This window comes from Corvus brachyrhynchos, unplaced genomic scaffold, assembly GCF_000691975.1.
Source record: "Corvus brachyrhynchos isolate BGI_N302 unplaced genomic scaffold, ASM69197v1 scaffold3, whole genome shotgun sequence".
NCBI classification, from domain to species: Eukaryota; Metazoa; Chordata; class Aves; order Passeriformes; family Corvidae; genus Corvus; species Corvus brachyrhynchos.
The window spans coordinates 13,541,756-13,566,705 of NW_008237619.1; the positions used below are offsets into that span (position 1 = coordinate 13,541,756).

General features: G+C 48.7%; 3 protein-coding genes across 6 annotated transcripts in view; 2 read left to right on the forward strand and 1 right to left on the reverse strand.

Moving 5' to 3' along the window:
• Nucleotides 1–480, forward strand: part of CUNH12orf57 (chromosome unknown C12orf57 homolog) — a 2,405-nt gene extending 1,925 nt beyond the window's left edge. The window contains exons 2-3 of the mRNA XM_008631933.1: nt 5–84; nt 165–480. Of these exons, the coding sequence (XP_008630155.1) occupies nt 5–84; nt 165–313 (229 nt within the window). The 3' untranslated portion in view covers nt 314–480. The remainder of the gene's footprint in view (nt 1–4; nt 85–164) is intronic.
• Nucleotides 456–15,810, forward strand: PTPN6 (protein tyrosine phosphatase, non-receptor type 6). 4 transcript variants are annotated; one of them, XM_017732014.1, is made up of 16 exons: nt 456–537; nt 1,751–1,852; nt 7,361–7,483; nt 7,792–7,986; nt 10,022–10,241; nt 11,003–11,119; nt 11,288–11,404; nt 11,794–11,890; nt 12,288–12,367; nt 12,459–12,608; nt 12,716–12,847; nt 13,131–13,285; nt 13,579–13,646; nt 14,023–14,174; nt 14,895–14,992; nt 15,104–15,810. In XM_017732014.1, exons 1-16 carry the CDS (start codon nt 491–493, stop codon nt 15,210–15,212), a joined length of 1,962 nt encoding a protein of 653 aa, XP_017587503.1. In that variant the 5' UTR covers nt 456–490; the 3' UTR covers nt 15,213–15,810. The 4 variants fall into 4 exon arrangements, with proteins under 4 accessions (XP_017587503.1, XP_008630049.1, XP_017587504.1 ...); XM_008631827.2 differs by lacking the exon at nt 456–537 and adding an exon at nt 591–1,555 and having other exon boundaries at nt 1,754–1,852; XM_017732015.1 differs by lacking the exon at nt 456–537 and adding an exon at nt 592–1,555.
• A 3,579-nt stretch (nt 15,811–19,389) lies between these two features.
• PHB2 (prohibitin 2) overlaps nt 19,390–24,950 on the reverse strand; it is a gene marked incomplete at its 5' end in the record, with an annotated part of 6,345 nt that continues 784 nt past the window's right edge. Inside the window, 7 exon segments of the mRNA XM_008631934.1 lie at nt 19,390–20,003; nt 20,785–20,790; nt 21,019–21,095; nt 21,638–21,715; nt 22,133–22,236; nt 22,694–22,823; nt 24,932–24,950. The exon segment at nt 24,932–24,950 is cut by the window's right edge and continues 22 nt beyond it. Of these exon segments, the coding sequence (XP_008630156.1) occupies nt 19,973–20,003; nt 20,785–20,790; nt 21,019–21,095; nt 21,638–21,715; nt 22,133–22,236; nt 22,694–22,823; nt 24,932–24,950 (445 nt within the window).

Sequence of the window (24,950 nt, forward strand, 5' to 3'; positions counted from 1 at the left end):
AGAGGCTGCGTTTCCTCCTGCCTGTGGCAACCCAGATCCAGCAGGACGTGATCAAGGCCTACGGCTTCAGCAGCGACGGCGAAGGTGGGTTGTTCCCCCGCCGGGCAGGATGCTCCGAGCCCGCCGGAGCAGCGGGGCATCCCGCCCACCCCCTTTCCTTGCAGGGGTCCTGAAGTTCGCCCGGCTGATCAAGTCCTACGAGTCGCAGGACCCGGAGATCGCCAGCATGTCGGGCAAGCTCAAGGCCATGTTCCTGCCGCCCATGACACTGCCGCCGCACGGGGCCGGCACCGGCGGAGTTGCTGCCTCCTGAGCCCTCGGAGTTTTCCCGGTATTCGGCTGGTGCCCTCCTTCCACGGTGCAAGTCCTGTCAGCCCTGGGAATGGGGCACTTGAACCAGGCAGACGCTGACCTGGAAGGAATGGGATGCTTCGTGTCTGCTCGTGTGTCTGCTCGTGAATAAAACGTGTGTTGAAAATGCCTGTGTTTTATGAATGACTGTGAGCTCAGCAGTGCTGCTCCCTGGTGCAGAGGCAGGTACAGCAGTGCTCTCTGCATGACACCTGCCATGCTGTTTTGGGGGGCCCAGTATGTACCATGTTCTGTAAAAAGGTTTGTGCAGAGCCTTGGTGTGAAGGATTTAATATCAGAGAGACTTTTTTTTAAAATAAGAGGTATTAAGTACTTTACAAGGGCAAGCATTTTCAGATGTGCTGTTTGAAGCATACTAGGAAGTGTGTCCCTCAAAACGATCTAGTGTTGTTCAGCAAGTGCTGTAAATGCCATTGAAGTCCCTGTCCCCAGCAGGGTCAGTGTTAATTTACTCCTGCCCCCAGTGCTTGTGGCTGCCTTGTTTTGTGGCTGAATGTGCAATCCAGCACATTATCATTAGTGAAAAAGGCAGCAGAGAAAATGCAACAGGGAGTGGCAGAGCGTGGGAGGGCTGGGCTTGCCCCTTTGGCTGTAGCCTGCATTAGAGCAACATAAACAACATAAAATTCTTATCTCACTTTTTTTGGACTGCAGAGGGATCAACCTAGTGGTGCAGCCTTGCTCCATTGCAATGTTTTTTTTCCAATGTGGTTTGGAGGGACATCAGGTATGTCTGTTTGTAGCCTCCTGCCCTGTGTGCCTGTTGCCCTTGGAAGAATCGAGGTCTTTGACTCAGGGGCACAGGACTGGGGGTGAAGGAGCCAGGCCTGGGAGAGCAGGGAGCTGCAAAGCCAGGTGTGAGAGAGCTGCGTCAGGTTCTGCCTTCTGTGCTTTCGGTTACAAACCGGGCAGGAATGTAGCCAGTGAGGGCGTGAGCTCAGTGGATGGGAGGCAGGAAGAGCAGTCGGTTCCTTCCGTCTCTATCTACCTCTCCGAGCTTGGCCTTGGCCTTCCCCCACCCCTCTGATTATTCAGTAACTACAGTCCAGGAAGTGCTTTGCAAATGGTGAAAATTAGGCCCTCGGCTTGAGGCCTGAGGTTTGCCTGACCAGGAGCTACCTTCTTTTTAGTCCGCCTGGGAGCAGGCGGGGTTTGGGACTTCGCCTGTGCGGATCGGACACAGGTGAGTCACGGGAGCTGCTGCACCAGCAAGCACTGCCAGCTGCTGCTCCAGCACCCCGGCGCTCGCTGCCATGAGCATCCAGCCCTACCGGGAGGGTGCCAAGCCACCTCTCCTCTATCGAGGTCCTTGATCTCTCTCCCAAATCCATCTCAAGATCCTGTCTTGGTAATTCCAATATTGCTTTATTTTCTTTAGTAGGACCCCCTTGGTTGAGGGCTGTGGTACTTCCTCCACCAGCTCCTGTCATTCCTCCATCAGTGGGGATCTGAGAGACAAGACCCTGATGCCATCCCGTGGGTGAGTGCTGTGAATGCTAGTGTACTAGTTTGAAAAAAAAACAGTGGGTGATTCCAAGTCAGAATTAGAATTTAATAGGAAAATTTAAATAAATGCAGTAGTACAAGAACACTGACAGAGTCAGGATACAACGTGACACCCTGTTAGGGTGGCGGCAGCAGTCCAGATGAAGTGGTCCTGTTAAAGCAGTGATCCTTTAGAAAAGGGTATGTCCTTCGCCTGAAGGCCCAGTGGTAGCTCTTGTCCTTTGGGAAAACAGTAGGTAAGGGCTGCTTGAGCTGTTCCAGATACCAGATTATACCCACGTGGGAATGCTTGGCTCCTCCCCCCTGGGTGGGGCATCTCACAATGGGCTGATGAGTCATGATTGGGCGGGGCATCTCACAATGGGCTGATGAGTCATGCCGTGTGTCCTTGATTGCCCGAGGGCGTTGTCGAGGATGAGTCCTGGTAGGAGATAAGGAACACTGCCCCACCTGTTTTAACAGCTTGTGAAGCTGATAAGAGAATACGTACTAGGTTACATCTTACTTTGTAACCTAGGACAACAGCAAAACCTGTTTGAAGTAAGTAACAAATGCAATTCTTATTCTCAAAAAGAGCTCCAAATTAGCTCCCCCCAAACACGAGGGAAGCACGAAACAGTAAAGTCGTTATCTGAGCAAGAGGGTACACAGTATAACGGAGAAAGAAAATGAATGTGATATAAAGAAAGAGCCAGCATCTGCTTTCGTAAAGGCACATCTGGTCCTGTAAAACTGGGGGGTTTTGAGGGACTTAGCAAGTTCGTGGATAAGGCAGGTCTGGCCAATACAATTCGCTTGGATTTAAAGAATTTGACGAGATTTTCTCATCAAAGTCTTTAAATGAAGCTGAAGTCATAGCATTAAAAAAAAAAAAAAATTGGATAAAGAATTACCAAAAAAGAGTAAATGGAAGGTGGGAATTAACATCCCATTTTTACAGTGAAAGGAAGTCATCAGTGGTCAGATCACAGGGTAATCTGAAATACACGCTGTTCAGTATATTCCCAAGTGACATGGGAATACAGCTTGGTGAGATGAGAAAATGGGATGATGGTAGAAAGTTGTTCAGGGTAATATGGTGGGAGTTGACTTGTGAATAATTTCAGAAAGACCTTACGGCAGTGACTGAGTGAGCAGTAGAACAGCAGATGAAATTTCATATAGGCTTATGTAAAACAATGTTCATACAAAAAAAATATTAAAATGTGCATAAAAAACAATGGCTGGGAACTAATTGTAACCTCTTTGGAATGAGACTTTGATCATAGAAATCCATGAGATTGTTAGCTTAATGCTTGGTTGTGGTGCAGGTCAGAAATCATCCCTGACCATGACTCACCAGCATTTTGAACACCGCAGTTCTGTGCCCACCTTCACTCTTATCTTCAAAACAAGATGCCAGAATTGGAAATATCTCTGAGAGGGACAGCAAAGGGGATCAGAGGTGTAGAATAGCTGTGTACAAAGAACACCTTAGTAGGGCTGGAGTCTTCAGCATGGGAAAGAGCTGAGGATTGATAGGGATGTTTTAGGTCACGAGCAGCTTGGAGCAGGGGGAGAGAAACAGGAATCACCCACTGATTTTCCTTTTTTTACAGCAACCAGGTGTTAATAAAAAAGAGGCAGGGAGAAGGTTATAAGCAAGTCAAAGGAGGGAGTGTTTCTGTAGCTGGGCAATGGAACTCCTTGCCAAAGGATGCCAAATTTGTTATGGATTTGATGGTTAACTCTACAAGTAGCTGTTAATAGAGGCTTAGGAAGTACAAGGGCAAAAAATCCTCTACACATAGCCTTTCCCTCTGCTCTTCCTTTGATGACTGTTTTGACCTCTGGATTGCTTAGTCCCACCCCCTGCTCACAGCAGAGCTCTCTCCCCAGAACTAGCTCGGGTAGCCCAGGGCCTTGTTCAGGTGAGTCCTGACACCTGCCAGGGTGGAGGTTCCTCGGCTGCTCTGGGAACTTGTGGCAAGTGCTGAACCACCCTTGGGGGGGAGCATGTGTGCAGTTTTTCCTGATACCTAATCAGAATTTCCCTTGCTGCAAGTGATGCCTGTTGTCTCTTGTCCTTTTGTTGTGTCCCACGAAAAAGAGTCTGACTCATTATCTCTACACCCCCACGGCCCCTTTTAGGTAGTCTCAGACAAGTGTTAAATCCCTCCTTAAGCATCTTTTCTTCAAGCTGAATAAACCCAGCTTGCTCGCTGCTGTGCTCCAGGCTCTTCACTGCCTTAGTGGCATTATGCTGGATTCTTTCCAGTTTCTCAGTGCCTTTTTTTTTTTTTTTTTTTGCAGCAATCCAGATGTGTGTGTCTTTTAATTAGCTATTTCATTTATCTTCTCCTGTAAATTTGTTACTGCGCTAACTGTGGCCTGGTTCCACAAGGGATTTACCAAGATGATTTTCTAGCACCTGTGTTGTACTGAAAGCCAAACAACAGTGTAAGAGTAGTCTCTTTGCTGAAATCTCTTGACCTCCTAATTATATTTTAAAAATGTTTTAGTGGCTCAATTATAGTCTTATTATATTCAGTGGTTCAGCTGTTCCATTCTGCAGCCATTTGGGAGAGCAACCTCGAAGATACCAACTGATGGCTTCTCTACGGTGATATTTCCCTCCCTTACTGGTAGTTTTTAATTAGGCAGCCCAGATCAAAGACACCAGGGCAGCTGCGTGCATCCAGTCCTTTCCTAAAATGAAAGCAAGCAGAAGCATAAACTCATCCTGTAAATTATGTGATATGGGATTTGTGTCCACAAAAATGCTGTCAAGAAATTGCACTGCACCCTGTGGCTTGTCCTTCTGGAGGATACTGGGTGACATGGGACAAGTGCTCTCTCACCCTTTCTTATTCTGGTCTGGGCTCTTTGCTACCTTGTTCTTTCCCTGTTCTCTTGTGTCCAACTAATGTTCAGTTCCTCAGACAGATTTTCTCCTTCAGTCGGTGTAGGGTGTAGGGATGCCTAAGTTTTGGGTTTTGTGTGCCTTGGCTTCATATTGACTCAACATACTCTAATATTCTTTTGATATCAGGAATTATCTTTCGGGACTTCTCCCTGGAAGTTCCTTCCTTTTCTCCCTTAGTGTGCTGGTTTGGCCAAATTTAGAAATATATCCTCTGAGAGAAGGCACAACCACCCCTCCCCCACCAGGTTCGGGAAAAAATAAATTTTCCTCGAAGAAAAGTGAAAGAGATAAAAACTATTTATTTAACAAACACATGGAAAAATGATAATAATGCTAAATAAAATCTCTCGCTGTGGAGAAAAAAACCTGGGAAAAAGTGTTGGAGTCCTCCCTTTGGTCTCCTCGGAGCTGGGGCTTGGCCCAGGGCCAGGCCCTCTGTGCCTGGTGGAAAGTCCTCCTGATGTGCACTGAGGTTGAAGCAGTCCAGCAGAAAAGGGAGAAAATCTGAAATTCCAGGGAAGGAAAAAAGTTCAACTCTCAGTCTCTCTCCAGAGAAAAAGAAACTGAACAACTGGCCAAAAGCTGACCCGGAAGCAGCAAGCCGGGTGCTTCCTCGCTCCCCTGCTGCAGCTGGAAAAAAACATCCCTATCTCTGTGTGACCTTGAACAAGCTGCAAACTGCTTTGAAAAAGTTTTGCTCAGTTTTTCCTTCAGGCTCAGTTTAGAGGCACAGAAAGGCACAAGAATTAATTTCTGGGCATAGGGCAGCGATATGGGATACACATCATAAAGTTACCCCAAGACACTTAGCTATAAACAACACTTGCTTCCTGCTAGACTGACTCTGATTTAAGTGCTGTCTTTCAGGTGCAACTTCTACAACTTTGTGCCCAAGTTGTTCCCTTGAATTGGTCCAGTGCATTTAAAATCTCCTTGGTTTTTAATATGAGTTCTAAGTCAGTACCTCTGGCTCCCTGCAGCTCACGACACCCCGGCTTACCATGTGCACGAAACCAGAAGCATTCTAAGGAAGCTGTTGTAGGTGCCTGGGTTGCCTTTCTAGCAATGAAGTTTAGCTTCCCACTCATCTCTCCTGTACTTCCCTTTGTTGCTGGTTTCTGTCTTGGCCACGAGTTTTTGTCTAGGTCGTAGTTAGCAGCCTGTTCATCTTTTTGCAGGATTTCCCAGTCCGGTGGTGTGTGGGGAAGTCTGCAGCTGCTGCTACTGCTACTTGAAATGAGCAAGGCTCTTGCTGTTCCTGCTGCCCTGCCTGAGATGGCCCCAGGGAAAAGTCAGGCTCCTTTGCCAGCTGGATTGCACTCTTAGGCCACTGCTTAGCTCCCATTCTTTCACCAGACCTGCAGACCTTGAAACCAGTGTTGTGGGCAGGGCAGTCATGGGCCACAGCTGGAAACAGCTAGGTAACTGGAATGGTTAGTTTTCCTTCTTTTTGTACTAGGTTGTCAGCTTTGGCCTCAGTATGCCGTGCTGGGATCTTGAAGGTCCTTGGCTCAGCTCCCTCAGTGCTGTGTGGGCTCCCTGTAAGTAGTAGCTGTTTGTCCTGGTCTCTGCCTGCCTTTCTGGGCAGCTTCACCACCACCTCTCACCCTCCCCATCCCTTCTGAGCTACCACTCCCTGTGTCAGTCCCATCCCACGGCAGGCTGGTTTCAGGCAGGCACTGCTGTGCTCAGAGCAGTAGCCTGGACCTTGAAGTCTGCAGCTCTAGATTCACACGGATTCCCCCTTGTGCCTGTACAGAGTGTGTAGGACATTTGGGAGCATTCATGTTGCTCATTGGCCTTTTGGAGAAGAAGGGGAACAGAGGACGTGCAGAACTGAATTTTGTGAGCATGGCCAGAGCCCAGGATGCATGCGTAGAGTCAGCCCTTGTGTGCTAAAGACAGGGACCCAAAAATAATAGGGGGTATGGGGAGGAAAGACACAAAAGGAGAAGCAGAAGTGTATGCAAAGCAGCTGGGGGCTGCGGAGTGGATGGCTCAGAGCGCTTCCTGTTCCCGGAGTTGCGCGTGCCCCGCTGTGTACGGGCTTGCACCTGCCTGTGCCCAGCAGCACTGCACAGCGGGCCAGAGATCAAGGCACCTATCCAGGAAAAGGTGGATGGAGAGAGTCTGAATGGACTGACAGTAGACTCCAGGAGAGATACATGGCCAGCTCCCAAGAGGCGCAGGAACAGCTTGGCGTTGGGTGCCCCAGCACAGACCTCCGACTTCCCTTTCCTTACCAGCGCAAACTGATTTTTCCTCTGTGTTTTTTGAGTTGCTCTGGTGGCAGCCACTTGGCCACCTCTTCTTTCTCCCTCCACAATGGTGAGGTAAGAGGGTGTGAGAGGCCTCTGTGTTTAGGGAACGGGACCAGGGAAGCAGGATGGATCAGGGCAGGGATTGCCCTGGAAGCCTTATCTAATGGGAACCGTCCATAGACTGGGGGAGGAAGGGATGCTGCTGCTGGCTGTCACCTAGGGATGCTGACCGGGGACCATTCTTCACCCTACAGATCTCCACAATAGTGCCTGGCTTTTTTCATTCACTTGGTCTTGCTTTTATCTTCTCTGCTAGGTGGTTTCACCGTGACCTGAGTGGGCTAGAAGCTGAAGCCTTACTGAAGGGACGAGGTGTCCATGGGAGCTTCCTGGCCAGACCCAGTCGGAAGAATCAGGGGGATTTTTCTCTTTCAGTCCGGTAAGTAACTTGGACCCCAGCTTCTGTCTTTGCGGTGTTACATACACAGATTGCCTAGATCCTCACATGTCCTGTGGCATCATCTTCATCCTGTCTCTATTCCTTTGAGTTCTTTTCAAGCTGTAAAATGACCTCAGCTTCCCAGCATCTTCTAGACCCTCCCTCAAGTTGCCCAAGGAGCTTCTCTTTCCAGCCATCTCCGTTCACTGGGATGGTTTGCTCTGGTTCCATGGCGGGAGGTAGTGCAGGACTCTTTTCTGCCCCTTTTCCAACCCCCTCACTGGACTGCCCTGTGCTTTATTCCACAGGGTTGGTGATCAAGTAACCCACATCCGCATCCAGAATACCGGGGATTTCTATGACCTGTATGGAGGGGAGAAGTTTGCCACCTTGTCAGAACTGGTGGAATACTACACACAGCAACAGGGCTCGCTGCAGGACAAAGATGGAACCATCATCGACTTGCGATACCCACTCAACTGTTCCGACCCCACGACAGAGAGGTACAGGGACAGCAAGGCAGCTGCTGTGTCTGTGATGAGTTGTTTCATGGCCTTCTTTCTGTCCTGCCTGCATCCCCAGGGCAAATCCTGCAAAAAGTGCCTCCTGCCTTTCTTAGCCTCCTATGTGTCCATAGGGGCAGCGTCCCCAGGAATAGCTGTACATACCTTGATCCATCACAGCAGACCTAACAGGGCTCTATTTTTACTTCTGGTTTCCGGTTGCCTTTGCTATTTATATACTGTTTCTAAAAGCAAAGGTTGTGGTGTCCTCTGTGGGTCTGCAGTGGTCTGTAGGGAGACATGTTGTGTGGAAGCCCTCAGTCTTGCCCCAGACCTCCCTCGTTATTCTAGGCCTGGGTGACTCACGTAGCTGAGAGCAGGACCATGTTCCCCTGCTATTCCTGGCCTGCTTAGTCTCCTTCCTGTCCCCGCTTTGCATGTGTCTCTGACACCAAGTTCCTAAATCAAATCAGGTGGTTTCGCCCTTGCATTTTGCTTTCACGCCCTTTGATGCAGCTCGGGGGAGCTGTTGCACCCTGCTCTGAGTGGACAAGTCCTTCTTGGACAGGTCCTCCTTGGGCACCTGGAGGCAGGGAGCAGAGATATCCTGGCTGAAACATCAGGGTACTGGATCAGGCTGCAGAGGGGGCGGGTCTGCTGCTGGCTGTCCTCTCCAGTTAAGGCCATTGCATCGTGGCCCTGCAGTTTCCTCCCTTCCTTCTGCGGTTGGAAACTTCCCCCCCCCCACCCCGGGCTCTTACGAAAGCTCCTCTCACTCTCTCCCCAAGTGATTTTCCGTCACGTGGCTTTGAAGAGCTGGGCTTTGCTGGGGGAGGGAGGAATGGGACTCGTTAACCCCATCCTACCAGTGGAGGGGAGGCTGGGAGACCTCTTTGATGTGCGGGAGGGGCCAACCGATCCCAAGGTGGCATCTGAGCACGTGGTGGCTGAACAGTTCTTTGAGAGGAGCTTCAGAAATTAATGACAGCCATGCTCTGAGAGTCACCAGCTGCTTCTTGCAGTATGTGAGGTGAGGGTCAACAAAAGTTACTTGCTGAGGCCAGTAACTGTGTGAGCCTCTTGCTGTGTGTGGAGCAACCCCTTACAGAGGAGAATGAATGAATGCCCCAGCTGCTTCTGTGACTGGGCTGTGGCATCCTGAACTCTGTATCAGTTCTGGGGAACGAATAGCCCCCTAACAATGAGAAATTCACCAATACCATGCCAGGCCTTCCCTGTCATCTGCTCTCTGAGAAGCAAATTGTTCCCACAGCCCCATGGCAAGGCAGGGAACACCTTGGTCACATGGGGATGCTCCTGACCTAGTGCTAGGAGGAGAGAAGGAGCTGCTGAGTGTTTGCATTGAGGACAGGAATGTGCACGTGGATCAGCTCCTGGCACTCACTCCCATGGCCAGGGTGATTGCTGCAGTGTGATGTGTCCAGAGAATGGGAATTATCCTTTGAGTGAAGAGATGACTGAGTTTCAGAGAGAGGAGTTGCTGGAATGGTTCTTGAATGGATCTGATCTCAACACAACCATCTGGGTGCTGCCAAATCCTGATGGGAGAGTTTCTGTCTCTGTCGGGGTTTATTTTTGTTTCCCTGGTGTTTGAGTTCCCAGAGCCCCTTGCAGCAGTAAGGTCACAATCCCAATAATACTGTGAGGTGCTGAAACACACAGACTACCCTCTCCCAGCTAGTGTTCCAGCCAGAAAGTGTCACTTACCTGTGCCTGTGTGTGTCAGAAAATGGATCACACTTGGTGCTTTCCCATTGCGTCCTCTGGTACCAGACTTCTGCTCCCTAGGTCCCCTCTGCCTCCTTCCTCTTCTTGCCAGCTCTCTACCTTCGTCTCATCTGCTTTTCCCAAGATCCTGCTACTTCTTCCCTCTCTCATTCCTTCCTCTCTGTCTCCCCCTTCCTTTCTTCCTCCTTCACCCTTCCCCAGTGTTGTTGTTCTTCACTCATCAGCTCAAAGGCATCCACTTCCTGCATCTCCACCTCTTTTCTGACCCTGTCTTGTTTATTCCTAGGTGGTACCATGGGCATTTGTCAGGCCCTGCAGCTGAGTCACTTCTCCAGGCCAAAGGCACCCCTTGGACCTTCTTGGTGCGGGAGAGCCTCAGCAAACCGGGGGATTTTGTCTTGTCTGTCCTCACTGACCAGCCTAAACCTGGGTCTGATGCTCCAGCTGGGGCAACCGGTGCCTCTGGGACCCGGCTCAAAGTCACACACATCAAGATCATGTGTGAGGTGAGCAGTGGGAGGACAAAAGGAGAGGCAGTGGTCTGATGGATGTTACCGACATGGCTGTCACAATTTCTCCTATTTCTTTCATGTGGGACGAGGAAATTCCAAGGACCTTAAATGAGATTGGAGGGCAATACACCTTCTCTGGGCTTCCATCCACTGAGAGCACTACACCGAGAGCACTGTGCCATGAACTCTGTGTTCTCAGGGCAAACTCATCTGACTTCCCTGCCAGAGGAAATGCTTTCCTGGACGGTGCAGGGTGGTGCCTATAGATCTGCACCCCAGCATTGCCTTTTTCCTGAGCACTACCATCTTTGTCTATGGGACAGGCTGAGAGACTGGTGGCTGTGCAGCCTGGAGAAAGCTCTGGGGAGACCTTACAGCACCTTCTAGCACCTAAAAGAGGCTTATGAGAAAGCTGGAGAGGGACTTTTTACAAGGGCATGGAGTGATACAGCAAGGGGTAATGCCTTAAAACTGAAAGAGGGCCGGTTTAGATTGGATATTAGGAAAAAATACTTTACTGTGATGTTGGTGAGGCACTGGAACAGGTTGCCCAGAGAAATTGTGGATGCCCCATTCCTGGAAGTCTCTGAGGCTAGGCTGGAAGGGGCTCTGGGCAACCCGCTCTAGTGGAAGGTGTCCCTGGCCATGGCAGGGGGGTTGGAGGTAGCTGCCCTTTCTGATACCTTCCAACCCAAACTATTCCATGATTCTGTGAATATTATGAGTTAGACATTACACATTCTTCCTCTGTTTAGAATGGACGCTACACAGTTGGAGGTGCTGAAATGTTTGACAGCTTGGCAGATCTGGTGGAACACTTCAAGAAGATTGGAATTGAGGAGATGTCTGGTTCCTTTGTGTACCTGAAGCAGGTAAGTCCAGTTTCCTGTTTTTAGGGGCCCTTTGGAGGCACTGATTTGCTGTTTGTTTCTGCTTTGTGTCCCTTTCCTTACTTTTTCCACAGTGCACAGAGGACACTTTGCTCTCCAGCAGCATCTCTCCCTCTCTCCCTCTCACCTGCTGTGTTTTCCCATCCCCAGCCCTACTATGCTACGAGGGTGAATGCTGCTGACATTGAGAACAGAGTGCAGGAACTGAACAAGAAGACAAGTCTGTCTGAGGAGACGTCCAAGGCTGGATTCTGGGAGGAATTTGATGTAAGAAACTTTTGGGGGACATTATTTGGCTTTTTGGGAACTCTGCATGCACCACCTCATTCTCCATCCTCGATTTCTTCCTGTACACAGACTTCTTGTGTGTCTTGTCAATTTATTTCTGAAAGAAGTCTCCATTTGGAACCTGTTCCCCTGGGGAGTGAGTCTCATCTTTAAGTGAACCCAGTGAGGTAGAAATGTGCTTTTTTATGGTTGGGAGAATGAGTCACCAAGACAGTAAGGGCACAGACCTTGGATTTCTCAAGTCTATGTTTGGTTTTCACTTCACAGCATGCCCATGTGTCATCAGAGCCACCACTGTGCCTCCTAGTGCCCACCTCCCCCGTCATACATTGTGACCTTGCCATGACTATTCTTTCTTCTGCCCTCAGAGCCTGCAAAAACAGGAAGCCAAGCACCTGTTTGACCGTCATGAGGGCCAGAGACCGGAAAACAAGAGCAAGAACCGATACAAGAACATCTTGCCCTGTGAGTCTTGCTTCTCCACTATAAAAAAACCCAGATGGACAGAGGCAATGAAGAGCTGTCCAAGCCATCCCTGCCTCAGCCCATTCTGTCCTCCAGAGCAGGTTACGAGGTGTATGGTGCTAAGGGTTTAAGAGCTGATGAGGGAAGGCACAACCTTTTCCTGTCCTTGAGGGAAGGAGGGAGGGTTGCATCAGACTCATTAGCTTCTGTCATCTGTCACAGAGGCAGAGGGATGGGAGGACAGAGTGAGATTGGTCGGAGCCCAGAGAGGGAGAGCTGAGGATACAGGGCATGCACCGGGAATCATGACTGAGGTGGCACAGGGCAGTGAGGGAGCTCCGTGGGGCTGTGCATGGAGTATCTCATGGCACTGTTCATCCTTTCACTGCACCCCCAGTTGATCACTCCAGAGTCATCCTCCAGGGAAGGGACCCGAATATACCTGGATCTGACTACATCAATGCCAACTATGTCAAGGTGAGGCTCTTGAAAGATGGCTGTATGCCCAAAGCAGGGGAAGGTCTGCCTGCTCCTGCAGCCCTCCTGACCCTCCCCTGTCTGCACTCAGAACACCCTGATCAGCCCAGATGAGTGCACCAAGACCTACATCGCCAGCCAGGGCTGCCTGGATGCCACAGTCAATGACTTCTGGCAAATGGTGTGGCAGGAGAACACGCGCATTATCGTGATGACAACACGGGAAGTAGAAAAAGGCCGGGTAAGTAGCAGTCTGCAGGTATCTCTTTTCCCTTTCAACCATTACCCTGCTTTTTCTCTCCCTCCTGCCTTCTGCCCATCCTCACCCTGCCCTCCCTGCCCACACAGAACAAATGTGTGCCTTACTGGCCGGAGCTGGGCAGCACGAAGGAGTACGGCCCCTACCTTGTGGAGAACGCTGGGGAGCACGATGCGCTGGAGTACAAACTCCGGCACCTCTGTGTGTGTCCGAAGGACAATGTGAGTGTGTCTGACCAAGGGCTCTCATCCAGCCCATGGGTCTAACAGCCACCATACACCTAAACCTGGGAACTGCTCAGTGCTGTGATGATGCTGCTGTTCTGTCATTCTTGGGGCTGCTGTTCCCACCTGGTTTGGGCTGGAATCACAGTGGTGGAATCACTAAGAAGTGTGCAGGAGACAGAGATATTCTCTCTGGCTTCAGACCCACCTCTCCCTGGGACAGAGGCCAGGGACAGGGCTGGGTTGCAGTTTTACCAGGGGGGTGCTTTGCTATTCTCAGGGCAAGGCTGTGCGTGAGATCTGGCAGTACCAGTACCTGAGCTGGCCTGACCATGGTGTACCCAGTGAGCCAGGAGGAGTCCTCAGCTTCCTCGACCAGATAAACCAGAAGCAAGAGAGCATCCCCAATGCAGGGCCTATTCTGGTACACTGCAGGTTGGTACAGAGGCTGGAGTTTGAAGCATCCTCCATCCCTTATCTAGGGTGAGATACAGAAAGTCTGTCCTGCTGCTTGTACCCCAGGACTTGTGAGTGCAGCATATGCCAGTCCCAATATTTGCTTTTTTCCTCTTCGATACCCTTAAACCCAACTCTCTACCTGTTGAATCTGTGACTCTTCTGTGGCATTGCTGAACAGCTGCTACAAGAGCCACATCCTTCTCCAGAAGCAGCAGCATTTTGTTTTGGGAGCTGTCTTGCTCTGACCTCTGCTTGTCCTCTCCTTGCAGTGCTGGGATTGGCCGCACTGGGACTATCATTGTCATTGATATGATCGTGGAAACAATCTCCACCAAGGGTAAGAGCACCCCAAAGGATCTCTAAGTGAACTGGACTACCCATGAGGGCTTTGCCCTTAAGTTCAGCTGCAAAGGGATGAAAACTATCAGGTGTCAGTGGGAGAAAATCCTGCCATGCCCCTGAGAAGGTTGTTCTGCTGGATCTCTGTACCATATCCACTTATTATGGCTTCAGCCTTCCCTGAGCTTTGGCTCTTCCTCCAGGGAAGACTTGAAAGATGCTGAGCAGGGGGAGAGGTAGGAGGTCCATACAGGAATAAAGAGTATAGGTGGAGGTAGAAACTTCTTAACTCATCTCCACTGTGGCTGCTTTTGGTAGAGAACTGGGAGAGGGCAGTGAACATGTCCGTAAGTTTTTCTGGTGCTCCTTGCTAGGGCTGGACTGTGACATTGACATCCAGAAGACCATCCAGATGGTGAGGGCCCAGCGATCTGGGATGGTGCAGACGGAGGCCCAGTACAAGTTCATCTACATGGCCATCTGCCAGTTCATAGAGGCAACCAAGAAAAAGCTGGAAGTTATCCAGGTGAGGAAAGGAGCTCTACTGCCCTGTGAGCCTAAGCCCTGCATGGTGCTGGTTCGGAGCCCAAGTGCTCTCTTTCACAAGCTTTAAGCTAACACTGGGACCTACATAGACTACAGTGGTGCAGTAACATCAGAGTCCCTGTTCCTCTCTTCTAAGACTTTTAAATTCAGAGGACAAGTTCATTAGCAGTTCAAGAACCAGTCCCTTCTGAACTGTTAGACAGCAGTAAGTTTTAATGCAGTTACCTCAACTATGTTCTGAATAACAGCCCCAAGTGCTGTTTTGTTACAAACTCAGTTTAGGACAAGCAAAGACTTTCCTTTCCTCTTCTTTCCGCTTTGTCTTTCCCATCCCAGTTTTGCAGCTGCAAGATCTGTTCCTGCTATTTGGTAAGTGGTGTCTTTTCTCTCTCCTTGTAGCCTCTGGCAGCATCCTGTAACTCCTGCTGTTTTAATATTCTTTAGCTGAAATTTGGCACTTTTAGGCACTCTAGTGCCTTCAGAGATTTGTTGCCCCACTGTTGCCTCCTGTACAAGGCTGCATTTGCAGCTGCTGCTCACCTCTGGCAGTGGCGGACAGTGTGCTGAGCCCTTCAGCAACCCACCAACTTCCACTGAGATCGTGGAACAAAGTGGGGTTTAACAGCCAGAACTCTTCCATGGTGCCTCAAATGCATCTCCCAGACCACACTCTTCTAAGCCTGTTTTTCCTCTCCTGCAGCTTCAGAAAGGCAAGCCAAACGAGTGTGAGTATGGGAACATCGCCTACCCCCCTGCAGTGAGGAACGTGCATGCCAAGGTTTCACGGAAACCCTCCAAGTAAGAGCTCACCTAAAGCAGAGACCCAGCTCTGCCTGCCTCTGGCAAGTCTGGCTTGGCTGGCTTTTTCCTCTTCCCCACTTTTCCCCTTGTTTTTACCTGGTCTTACAGGCAGAAAGAGGAGTCAACAGTGTATGAGAACTTGGGGAAAAAGGAGGAGAAGGTGCGGAAACAGCACTCCTCAGAGAAGAAGATGAAAGGCTCACTAAAGAAAAAATAATCATACGTTGCAGGTAGCTCCATGGGCGTTTTGAACCCGGGGTGCAGGACTGGAGCTCACATCCTGGCTGGCCTGTCTCGCAGTCCTTGCTCTTGGAATGAAGCCTTCCCCTTTTCTTCCATGCCAGCTTTCAGTGCCCTGAATCAGAGCGCTTTCCAGCTCAGCTGACCGACTTCATGGTCCCTTGCCTGTGCAGGCGAGCAAAGTCTCTTGCTGCCCCCTCATCATCCATTAGCAGGAAAAGGTCACTCCCCTCCTTTCCTTGCTCCCTGAGCACTGGGGCTGAAACTCACCTCTGCTGTGTCAGCTTCAGTGGAATTCTCAGGGAAGGGCTAAGGAAGGTCATCCCAGGAGCTACATCTCTGCCCACTGCTGTGAGTTAGAGTTTAGCCTGTTTAGCCTCAGCTTTTCAAGTATGGAGGTTTTGGTTTGTTTCAGCTCAGCTCCCCTGCCGGTCAGCAGGGAAAATACCAACCTTCTGACCCTCTTATCCTTTTGCTATTTCATCCTTCACCTGGATGCTGTAAATATACCAGAATTTGATGTGATGGCCATGTTTTCTTCTTTGTTTGTAAATAAACTTGTATTTGTTTGACTACCAGGTCCCAAAAGGTTTTTTTCCTAATTTCTCTGAGTACTAGCCGTACTCCTGATTTCACCTGCAGCCCTGCAAAGACTTACAAGGATGGCTCCAGCTTAGTTTTTCTGATTTCCTGCTGCCTTCAGGCTTCTGAACAGAAGCTGTGACCAATTATGGTGGCTCCTTGCTGTGAGGCTCAAGAACTGGTGGTCATCAGCAAAGTCTGAGCACAGAAAGTCAGGTGTGACAAACTCTGACGCAGCTTTTGCACCTAAATTTTACTTGTGGGTTTTCAATACATGAACAGACAAAGCCACAGCTGCTCTGACCTCCTGCTGGTAGCAGTGCCACTTCCAGCAACAGCCTGGACCAAAGGCCTCCAGAGGCCCCTTCCCACCAGGAGTTATACACAGTACATTGGGAGGAAGGACACTGCTTGCTGTCATTTGTTATAGCAAGAAACTTGGTTGGAAGCATTTGGAAGACGGAAGACACTTTGTGAGCAGACCCTCTTTCCATGTGCCAGACTTCAGCGTCCCTTAGCCTGGGAGCCAATCAGCCTGTGTGTGCACTTCCCAGCTGGCTTTGCAATTCCATTGCCACTAGAGGCAGAAACAGGAACGGGGCAGTGGGGAAAACAATGGGCAGAAGTAAAAATGGATGGAGGTCTAAGGAAACACCTAACTTTGCCTTAGACTCCTGGGTAGCTTCAAAGGACAGGATCCAATTGTCTTCCTTCTTAAAAAGCTGCCGCAGCCTAAAGCAAGGCAGACCAAGGGTTGGCTTAAACTCTGTCTGAAGCTTGAAAATGAAGACATCTTGTGGAACAAGCTCAGGTTACTGAGAAGCTCATTTGTGTTCAAATCCCTGAGCTTAATGTGTCCATAATGTCCAGTCTACAGAAAATTTAGACTGAACAAGAACTTTCCTGACTGCACATCAAGAAATACAGCACTGACATAAGCAGTCTACCCTTCTTTACATAGGCTCTGTTCCACACAAATACTTTGGGGTGACTATTTGAGAATGCATTTTCAAAGATGGTTCAAAGAATTTGTGCTTCCTTGATGTTGAAAGTCAAAACATATGGGTATTAGTTATGGCTCTGAGTGCCAGTAAGTTTTAAACCAGGAATCCACAGGTTGTAGCTGTTCCTTTAAACATCTTGTGCTCTGCTTCACCAGAGGAAGAAGTCCCTAAAGGCCTCTCTTCTTCACTGGAGAGCTCAAGTTGGAGTTGTTTGTCAAAAGAGATGGTTGGTTGTAAACAGACATGGTCTCCTGGGTGGCTGTCTTGACCATCATGATTGTGAAATAGCTGAGTTTAGTATCTTGGTGATAAGAGGCAAAAGTAAGTAAAGCTACTCCCCTGGACCTGGGCAGAGCAGACTTTAGGCTATCAGGGAAGCAGTTAGTAAGGTCCCCCAGGAATCTGCTTTTGAGGATAGTGGGGTACATAAAAGCTGCTCACTTTTTAAGGGCCTCCTTCCAAGAGCACTGGAGCAGGCAGTAACAACATGTCAGAAGTCTAGCCAGTGAGGCAGAGGGCTGGCTTGGCTGAGCAGGGATCTTTCTGCAACTTAGCAGAAAGTGTATGGACTTTGGAAAGAAGGACACGTTATGCAGGAGGGCAGACATGCTCTCTGCCACTCCAGGGAAAAAAATGCCCAAGCTCGAGCTGAAGCTGGCTGGTACTGTGGTGGGTAAGGAGGCATTTTGGAGTATGTTAACAGCAGAAGGAAGACTAAAGGAAACACTGGTCTGTCACTGGATGAGGTGGGTCACCTCATCCCTGAACAGTGATGAAGCAGAGACATTTAATGCTTCCTTTGCTTCTTTCTCTGACACTGGTGACGGGCCCTTGGGTGTCCAGAGCCCTGGGCTGGATGACCATGGCTGGGAGAGTGATAAACTCCTGGCTGACCTTGAAGTTGTATAGGATTTGCTGCTGCAACTGAATGCACATGTCTATGGATTCCTCCCAGGGTACTGAAGACTTGGCCAATGTAACTGTGAGACCTCTCTCAATTATTAATCAACAGCCTTGGGAATCTGGAGAAGTTCACGTGGAAGCTGGCAAATGTTGTCCCAATTTTCAAGAAGGGGAAGAAAGAGGACCTTGGTAATTACAGGTCAATCAGTCTCACTCTGGTGTCTGGTAATAGTGTGGAGAAAATTAGTCTGGAGGCTATCAAGAAAAAGACTTGAAAGACAATGCAGTTGTTGATCAAAGTGTGCACGAATTCTTGAAGGGAAAGTCATGCCTTACTAACTTAATAACCTTTCACAACAAGGTTACCCACCTAGTAGTCAAAGGGAAGGCAGATGTGGAGGTTTTTTTGGTTTTGGCAAAGCTTTTGATAGTCTCACCATATCCCTCTGGACGGCGGTCAGCGTACAGCCAGATGCGTACACAATTTCATCCATATGAAATTTAACAGGAACAAATGCCAGATTCTGCACCCAGAATGTTGTAATCCTGGATGTATATATAGACTGAAGGATGGGGTGCAGCCCTGCAGAAAAGGATCTGGGCATTCTGAGTGACGGCAGGCCCTGCCAGGTATGTCATGCTGGGGTGTACTAGGCACAGAATAGTTAACTGGCCAGAGAAGTGAGGGTCCCACTGCACCCAGGTTCAGCCTCACCAGCACTACTGTGTGCAGCCTAGTGCTCCAAAATACAAGGAGGATATGAAAATATTATAATGTGTGCAAAGAAAGGTGTGACTTACAAGGAGCAGCTGAGGATACAAAGTTAGTTCAGCTTAGAGAAGACCAAGGGTTGACCTACAACCTCTTCATCAGAGGCAGCAGAGAGGGAGGTGCTGATCTCTTCTCGTTGGTATCCAGCAACAGGACACAAGGGAATGGCTTAAAGCTGCAGAGGGGGAAGTTCAGATTGGATATCAGAAAAAAAAGTCTTCATTTACAGGGTGGCCAAGCTCCCCAGGGGAGCAGTCATGACCCTGAGTCTGTCTCTGTTCCAAGATGTGTTTAGATAATGCTCTCACCTATGGTCTAACTTCTACGTTGCCCTGGATTTGATGATCCTTCTGAGTCCCTTCCAACTCAGGATATTCTATGATTCTATGACCCTGTGACACCTCCAAGTCCTAAATCTTAGTATAGGGCAGCCCAGAGAAACAGGGAAGAAGCTACCCCTAAAGCACGCAAGATCTTGCTGTTGAAACCCAAGCAAAGGAGAGTTTAGTCAGTGGAGGAAGCTCTCTCCTCCTCTTTCCAGCCAGGAAAGCAAAGAGGGGGAAAAAGCCTAAGGTGTAACAATGGGGGTCAGGACACAGTGTAGAGATGCTTCTGTGACCTGGAAAAGCAGGTAAACCTATCCTCATGTGTAGCCCTTGCAGGCAGCTGAGGAACCAGCCCTGGTCACCCCCATGGCCGTATGAGCATCCAAACCTCCTCCTCCTCCTCTCCCCACACTGTAATGATCTGCCAGTGACCACGAGTGTACTTCTTTCTTTTGTTTCTTTCCCTTCATCATCCTCATTCTATTTTCAACCAAGTAAAATCTCCATTCCACCTCCCATAAAATAACCTCTTATTTTCCCATGCACTAAGCACACTTAGACACAATATAAATTTGATTGGTTTGTTTTTTTAATTTTTACAAATACTTGAAAGCATCACTGAGCAGACAGTGACACAAGTAAGATATTCCAGCAGTGACAGGCACCCAATGAATGGCATTGTCCTGAATTCAGTCCCAGGTTCTCTTGGGATCAAGAGTGAAAGAGAAACAAAATTTACTACAAAAAAAAAAAAAGAAAAAAAGAAAAGAAAAAAAAAAAAAGCCTGGTGCTGATGGCAGAAGAACTCCCCCACTTGGCCAAAAAAGAATTTGACATCCTACAGAAATCTAAATATTAATGAGGATTAGAGGCAAATTACTACATCCACATGGGTTAATACCAGTAAGCCCCTTTGCCCCCTCTCCAAATTTAACTGGTGGGATGAGGAAGGAATTACAGCTGCCTAGAGGGACAGCCCATTCCTGCAACTGAATCACCACAGATGGAGCAGGGGCATGGGGACCAAATCTGGCTACTGGATTAAAAACTTCATAGTGAGGACAAACAATACTAGTGGAGGGAGTTCAAAGATCCTCACTCTTCTCTTCTGCTGGTCAGCGACGCTGGTTCTAGGAATCTTCAGCTTCTTTCACTTCTTCCCTTTGAGTAGGAGACTGTCACTGAAAGGGAGACAGAAGGGAGTCATCAGTCCAGAAAGCACAAGCAAAGCTGTACCACCCTCCAGTATGAATTCTGAGGTATGGGGTGTCACACTCAAAGGATCTGGACTTCCTATCAGTCTTTCCTATTATGCATGTTTTTTTTCCAAAGCTCCTTAAATCTTCTGGAACAAATATGACAGAATCTGGTCAGAGGTGAGGATGTTATAATCAAAATTCCCACAGAAAAGAAACCAACTCTGTTTTCCCTTCTCAGTTCTGAGAAATTGAAGCTTTTAGCTGCATTCTGTTAGCTCAGTTGGCACTGCCTTTTTCAGTAAACATTGGACAGATTAGGCAAAGCCTCTGAATTCCTGACAGCTCTGAAAGCAGGAAATGGGGTTTCCTCACATGAACTGGAAAACTTTTGGAGAACAAAAGCATCTTCCCTAGAGATCAGCAGCCCAAACCAACACAAATTCCCACGAGCCTGCCTCCTCACAGCCCCGTTTGCCATAACCACAGGATGCCCTGTATATGTGATAGATCAGAGAACACTGAAGATGCAAGGCTCCTTATGAGGCACACATGGAGCTCCAACTACTGCATACTCCATGTGTGTCTTTGTGTGGTCCCTGCAAGGAGAGCTTCAAGTTTCACATCACAAACGGGAACTGAGGTAGAAATTGGAATAAACTTCCTGGGGCCGAAAAGGCCCAGGCCAGAAACATCCCAGGCACCAGGAAACAGCAACACCCTGGCTCCAGTACTAACAAAAGGATCAAAATATACAGTGCCTTACCTTCCTCTGTGTCAGCAGATGCAGTAAGGGGTGGAGGGTGGGGAAGAAAAAAAACAACAGTAAATTGATTAGCTTTAACAAAAATCCCCATTTCCACAGTAAGAGGCTGCTCCCTGCTTGGCTGTATCCTCTGGCACCAGGCTCCTCTCAGAAAATGATCCTGAGAGAGCTCCAGAGGGGGGGAGCAGCTTCCCAGGTAGGGTGCAGACAAACCCAGGCACCCAGCCCCTTTACCTGGTGAAGCCCTCATCCTGCAGGTTCAGTACCAAGTTATCTGCTGTGAGATACACACGATTTTGTGAGGCAGCAATCTGAAAAGGAAATCCATTACAAACATGGCATCAAGGACTGAAAATGCACATGGAGGAATAGCACTAGGAACCTATCTTCCCCTCCAGATACAGTACTCTTGTTTCCTTCACTTAAGATCTCAGTTAAATCAACACAATTCCCCACAACAACTCCAGAACTTCCTGACTTCTCATCCCAGAGCCATCAGACTTTCTAAAGAAGTGCTCACTCTGTCTCTCTGTCACAAAGACCTTTGATCCCACATTTAGCTGTTCCCCCTTCTCAGCTGCAGGTACCCAGATGCTTTTGGTGGCTGCAGCTGAGGGTGGGTGATGGAATCTGATGTGGATCTGGCCTTGTCGTATGAAGGGCACGAACTCTGAGCCTCACATCTAATTGCAGATCCTTGCTAAGTCTTAAGCTCTACTTGAGCAGAGAAGGGCTGGGCAGGAACAAAGATCAGGACAGGGCAGATCACATTCGCCTTAAATTCATCATGTGGCCACTGGGCTGGGGGGACAGCACAAGGATTGCAAAACGACAAAGGGAATTCTGTGCTCACCGTTTTTGAGATGTTTTGAGCAGCTCGGATCTTACGTAGCTTGATGTAGCCTGGATCCCTGCTGAGAGCTTCCCCGAGGTACAAGGGAACAAAAGTTAAGGAAAATCCTGCTAACAGAAGCCGCTTACCCTCAAGGAATTCTTCCTAAGCCATATTAAAGAACATCTTAGTGGGTGAAAAGCAGTCTCAATCCCAGTAACATGGGCCTCTGGGTAGGCATGTTTTTACCTGCCCAACTGAAGAATGTTATGGATTATGGTCACACACAGCCAGTAAGAGTTAAAATTTACAACAAGGAGCGCAGGCCCACGGCCGTCTCTGCTCTGACCTGTAGCCTCAGACAAACCTCACTGCAGCCAACTGGAGAAGGGGTGGGAATAAAGAACAGTGACCTACTTGAGGCTATCATCCGATCAGTCTCCTAAGCATGAGCCCAGAGTGACACTCTCAGGACTGTCAAGCTCACATCCCACAAAGTCTCCCAAAGCAGGATATCATCTTGGCAGCTGTCGCTTCCCCCTCGGCCTGAACTATCTTCTGCTTCTGCTCCTGCTTGGCCTTCTCCACCAGGAACTGGGCGCGCTGTGCCTCCTGCTGGGCTGCAGGGAGAAGGGACACAGCCATTGGAACCACACTGTGCCTTCCATCAGAACCTGAGAGCCGAGGCCCGGAGGTTCTGCTTCCCAAAGAACCGGTAACACTCTGGGACCACACCCAAGCACAAAACGTGTCTGAGAGCACTTTACCTTCTCTTAAGTAAAACCCACAGCGCCCAGAACCCCCACAGTGAGTGACAGAGTCCCAGTCTGAAGAGGAATCTTAGTCTTGGGAACTCAGTCCCTCTGATGGTCTATCCCACTAGCTATGGCTTTCTGGTAACACTTGTAAAATAAACCTGTTCAGCTCTGTTACTAAGCAGGCTGAGGTTTGTAACCCTGTACCTGTACTGATACAGTGACACAGCAGTGACACACTGGCCCAAATTCCACTTCCTTGTTTAATAATTCAGCGAAAAGGCAAATGCAATCCAGCCTTTTCAGGCACCAATGAACTCACCCACTTGCTTAGCCTCCACAGCTGCTGTGTATTCACGACTGAAACTAAGCTCTGTGATAGCCACATCATCCAGGATGAGGCTGAAGTCCTTGGCTCTCTCTGTCAGTTCTCGCCTAATCAGCAGAGACACCTGAAACACAAACACAGCAACAAGAGTAGTGCCAGGCACGGGGTGTTCCTCACTTCCTGCACACTCCAAAAGCGAAGCACAACTGCTCCTCACAGTGTCGGGACAGATGTTCCCAACCCAAGCTCCACACCGTGGACATCAACACCACCTCTGAGTAACATATCCACAGCCACACAGAGCATTTTCAAAACTCCATTACCACTTAACTGTTCTGTGCAAGTAACACTGTGAAAGTAAAAAACCTTGAAAGCATCTTTTGCTTTCACATCCCACCACATCTAGTTCCACAGTTCCCACAGTTCTGGCAACAAGCATTTCCTTCTCCACCTTGGTTTTGCCACTGTTTGCAGGCTGTGCTTTCATAGCTGTATTCCAACACAGAAAAAGAAATGACCACATAATTTTTTTTAACCCATATAACATCTGTTAATTACAATAGCTACTTGTCTAGTGTAGCTACTCCACTTTTTTTGGCTGCTTTGGGTGGGTGTTGCTGTTAGATACTTTGATTTTTTCTACATTTACTTGCCAGCACCTTTTTCAGGCAGGCTGACAAGTCCTGCGCCAAATATTGACTTAGACAGAAACTATTGCTACAGTACCACATGCTTGGCCAGTCGAGCATTTGCTTTTACTTTCACTGCAGCTGTTTCTGAGCAGAACTCTAAATAAGGACAGAAACCTTTCCTGTGTGAACTGCGAGAGCACAACTGCATAAAGTCACTTAATTTTCTTCTGATTATCAATCCCTTCAATACACATCACTCTATAATAACAAGCACTGGATGGATACATGACAAAAAGGCAAATGCAATTCAGTTTGTTCAAAAATTTCAGAGATCAAAGAACGACTCTTATTTGAGATCACAGGTGCTTAACAGCCTTTGCTTCCAACACAGCTGAAACCCTCACATATATTCTTTGCTGTCCCATCCTCTCCACACATTCTCTTTCTACGTGAAGACCAACAAACCCCTCCAGTGCACTCCATGTGGATGAGCACAAAACCCTGAAGCCCTTGACCAGAGGGATACAGATCATTTCTCATAACAACACCTGGATACACAGTTCTCTTTGCTTCTTTTGGCATGGATCAGAAACTAGTTAAGAGATGCTTTGTATTTCATCTAACAACTTTTCCTCTTCAGCACCCTCCTGGCCCTGCAGGACCTCCTCTAAAACCTTTTAAAACAAGACCAGCACCTCCTCTTTGTGCCAGCTGCCATAGGTGATGAGAACTCCCAGAATCCGTGGCAATCAAATTATTACAATATAAACTTTCAGAAACAGGCATTTTAAAGCTAAATATTTCTACTATTTTGCAACACTCCCCCAAGACGACACTTTTTCTAATCAGTGCCTGCAGGGAAGGTGCTGAGACAACTGAGCCAGGTGCTTCTCAGTGATGCCAAACAATAGGGCAAGAAGCAATGGGCAGAAACTGGAACACAGGAAGTTCAACCTGAATATAGGAAAGAACGTCACTGTGCAGGTGACAGAGCACTGTAACAAGCTGCCCAGAGAGGTTGTGGAATCTCTCTCACTGGAGACATCCAAGAACTACCTGGATGCAATCCTCTGCCACGTGCTCTGGGATGACCCTGCGTGAGCAGGGAGGCTGAACCAGAGGACCCACTGTGGTCCCTTCCAACCTGACCCATTCTCTGAGTGTAAACAGAACTATTTGCTACCCTTCTGTAGCACTGATCACTGACACGTTAGTGCTTTCTTAACTGCTCATTCCCATGGTTTTTCAGATCTTTCAAAACTGTTTAATTTGCTCTGACAGCTGTTCTGAGATCCGCATTTCTAAAGCCAGTTCCAGTGTCACCCATAGGCCATGATGTAAATCAGCTCTCCCTCCCTTACTGTCACATTTTGGTGCAGTTTTGCACTCTGTGTACCAACGGACCCAGTTTCCTCCTCAGAAGCTGGCAATACAGTATTTGCACCTGCACTGGAATCACGCTGTAGGTGGGACGTGCTTTCCCAGCTGGTAGATGCACTACCCACCAGCTGAGTACAGCTATCCTTCCTTCATCTGTCACAACATTCCCCACACCCACAGATCTGCGAGCCAAGCCAAGCCCGAGCCTGGCAGGGCTCACCTGCGCGCTCTGTGTGAGG